The sequence below is a fragment of the Ceratina calcarata genome, unplaced genomic scaffold (genome assembly GCF_001652005.2).
Source record: "Ceratina calcarata isolate Rehan_Ccalc_2016 unplaced genomic scaffold, ASM165200v1 scaffold72.2, whole genome shotgun sequence".
Classification (NCBI taxonomy): Eukaryota; Metazoa; Arthropoda; class Insecta; order Hymenoptera; family Apidae; genus Ceratina; species Ceratina calcarata.
The window spans coordinates 1,574,793-1,577,424 of record NW_017178472.1 but is presented as its reverse complement, the minus strand read 5'-3'; the positions used below and the strand labels follow the sequence as shown (position 1 = coordinate 1,577,424).

At 32.3% G+C, this 2,632-nt stretch overlaps 1 protein-coding gene across 1 annotated transcript in view; it reads right to left on the bottom strand.

Annotated features, from left to right (window-relative positions):
- Positions 1–6: 6 nt before the first annotated feature.
- LOC108630289 (uncharacterized) overlaps positions 7–2,632 on the bottom strand; it is a 3,441-nt gene continuing 815 nt past the window's right edge. The window contains 5 exon segments of the mRNA XM_018033478.2: positions 7–521; positions 608–877; positions 955–1,255; positions 1,257–1,608; positions 1,672–2,546. Of these exon segments, the coding sequence (XP_017888967.1) occupies positions 786–877; positions 955–1,255; positions 1,257–1,608; positions 1,672–2,546 (1,620 nt within the window). The 3' untranslated portion in view covers positions 7–521; positions 608–785.

The window sequence follows — 2,632 nt, the reverse complement described above, 5'->3', positions numbered from 1 at the left end:
ATAATTACTAGAATTAAAAACCTGAAATGGACGGAATCCATAACGTTCGATCTACGTGACTTCAAATGTAAGTGGGGAACTCAGATAGTAGTGAATGATTTCTACAATATAGAAACATATTTACTCTAGCCAATTAAAAGATCTTGAGTAAATTAGTTGAGGTTTTAATTGAATTGAAAATATCAAAGGGAAATCTGAAAGGGTACTACGAAAGAGGTAATTACGCATATAGTGACACATGGGTCAACAAGCTGTAACAAACCATATCTCTTTTTTGGTCACATTTTTAAAAAGGGTATCATTTGTTATAGCTGCAGTTGAATTTTCTTGTATATTAATAGCTCTCTAATATTTGTTCTAGAAATTATAGAGTAAAGATTATGTGATTAAAAAAGTGTACCTAATGAGTAAATATCGCAACATGGGCGCGGAGATGCACATTCCTGACTATTCATTCGATAGAAATTCAGAGAGATTATATTTTGCACCTCTTTGTTGAATAATATGGGCCACAGGAGCGTCTGCAATGTGGTAAACATTTAAGTTGGATTTAAACAATATGATATATCGTTCAAATTTACTCTCGAAAATAATTTTTTATACCAACCATTACTACTCAATTATCATGGAATGATTCTTCAAATATCTATAATCATATCTTGTATGTAATTTAAAGGCAATTCTTGAAAGTTGTCTCTCACTTTCTCAACATTTTTACAGATGCAAAATTTTTGCACTTACATAATAAGTGAGGTATTGACATTCTAATATATCACTTATTATGTTTATTGCTTCAACGATTCACATCCAAATAAAACATATTCCTCTCTTGATAACCAGAATGGATTACCTTCTACATATTCTGGTGGTGTTTTATCTATAATAATGTGATTACATATTGTTTCGTTTAAGTATGTATTTGTGTGATTTATTATCAAATAATTGTATATTTACCTGGATGTACAGCTAAAGGCACATACGTAGAACCTAATGCAACATTCCAACTATGAGTGCCAGGACAGCTTTTCACGTCCAGTATTTCGCTATATTCTGGTAGTAATTCTTGTAAGTCTTTAGTTAACCTTAATTCAAAACCTGAGAGATGCGTGTTACCACCGGTAAGTAATATGTGTGAAAGGCAATCGTGTTGTATCTCTTCAGATAAACCAGATGTTATATCCTTGATTACTTTCGGTAAACCAAGGCGCACATACATCATTTCAGGAGCAATATATAATTCTGAGCCTAATGAAACGCTCTAAAAATTNTTTATCAGCATAGTTCTTTACTTTAACTTTAATAGATTCCCTATTTCTTCTTGCTTCATTTTTAATGTTATAAGTTAATCTACATTTCTCTTTAATGGGCAATGTATCCAAGTATGATATAGGAATATGGTAACATTCTTTTAGGCACCAACGCATAGCTTGCTTCAAGTGATAAGCCACGTGCCAACCACCAACAGGTAACAATCTCCAACGCTGTGGTATAACACGTCCACCAATTACAACTGCTACTGTCGTACTTAAAGCACCACTGTCAACGACGACACAAGTTTCCACGTCTAGCATTGCACATGCTGCTAACGGTTTAGGAACCAGACATATTCTGAAAATTTTTGTTAATTATTAAAAACAAATTTTTATATGACATTCTTTCCTTCTTTCTTACCTTGATATTTTAATTTCTTGGAATAAATAATGCAACAATTGTTTTCTGAGTGTTGGATGCATAGCCAATGGTTCACAGAAAATGAGCACTGAATTCGGTTTTCTTAATGTCGACGTTAATCTCATTTGATGAAATAAATGATCAACAAATGTTTTAAGAACAGGGAATGTTCCATCACTTAATAATGCCTCTGCCGGACTGATGAGATCAACATTTGGAATTCCAAGTACTTCGACAGTATCAGTACAATACCCATTTATAAGTTTCTCATAAGTTGGATTCGGCCTTGCATAACATGTTGGATCATTTTGATGAGTAATTAATCTTTTCTTCTCTCTATACAATTTCACAGGATTACAGAAAACACAAAACGGGCCGCTGGGTCTTGTAATTTTAGTAGTTTCCAATTCAGATAATTTCAACAGTTTTAATTTCTTATTTAATAATTTAGCATCACATTTTGGATGCGTACTACTACTTGGACTATTTTGTCTCTGTGTCTGTTCCAAGTACGTTTCATTATTGTATTTAGGTACACCAAATATGGAAAAATGCCGTCTTAATTCACAGTGTGGGGAAATAACCCATGTATACTTATTTCCAATTTCAATTACTACTTTCGCTTTAGAACCTTCAACACAATTTCTTTGGCATGTGTAACCAGTGCAATGGCGGCATTTTGGGAAATGAACATTTTCCCCTAATGTAATTACCATGTATAATCTATAACACATTGCTTTAAAGCTGACACTAAGTAGTTGTAGACACTTTATATCTGGAAATCTAAAGTGTACTTTTGAAATTAATTGTAGCCACTTCATTTTCCTAAAAAAAAACATGAGTAATTTTTGTAAGTAATTTGTAAATGGTATTTCCTTATATCATAACTCATACAGATAAAGAAAAATAAAACATGCAATAATAGAAACAATGTTAAGTTTGAATGTTAATGTATACACAT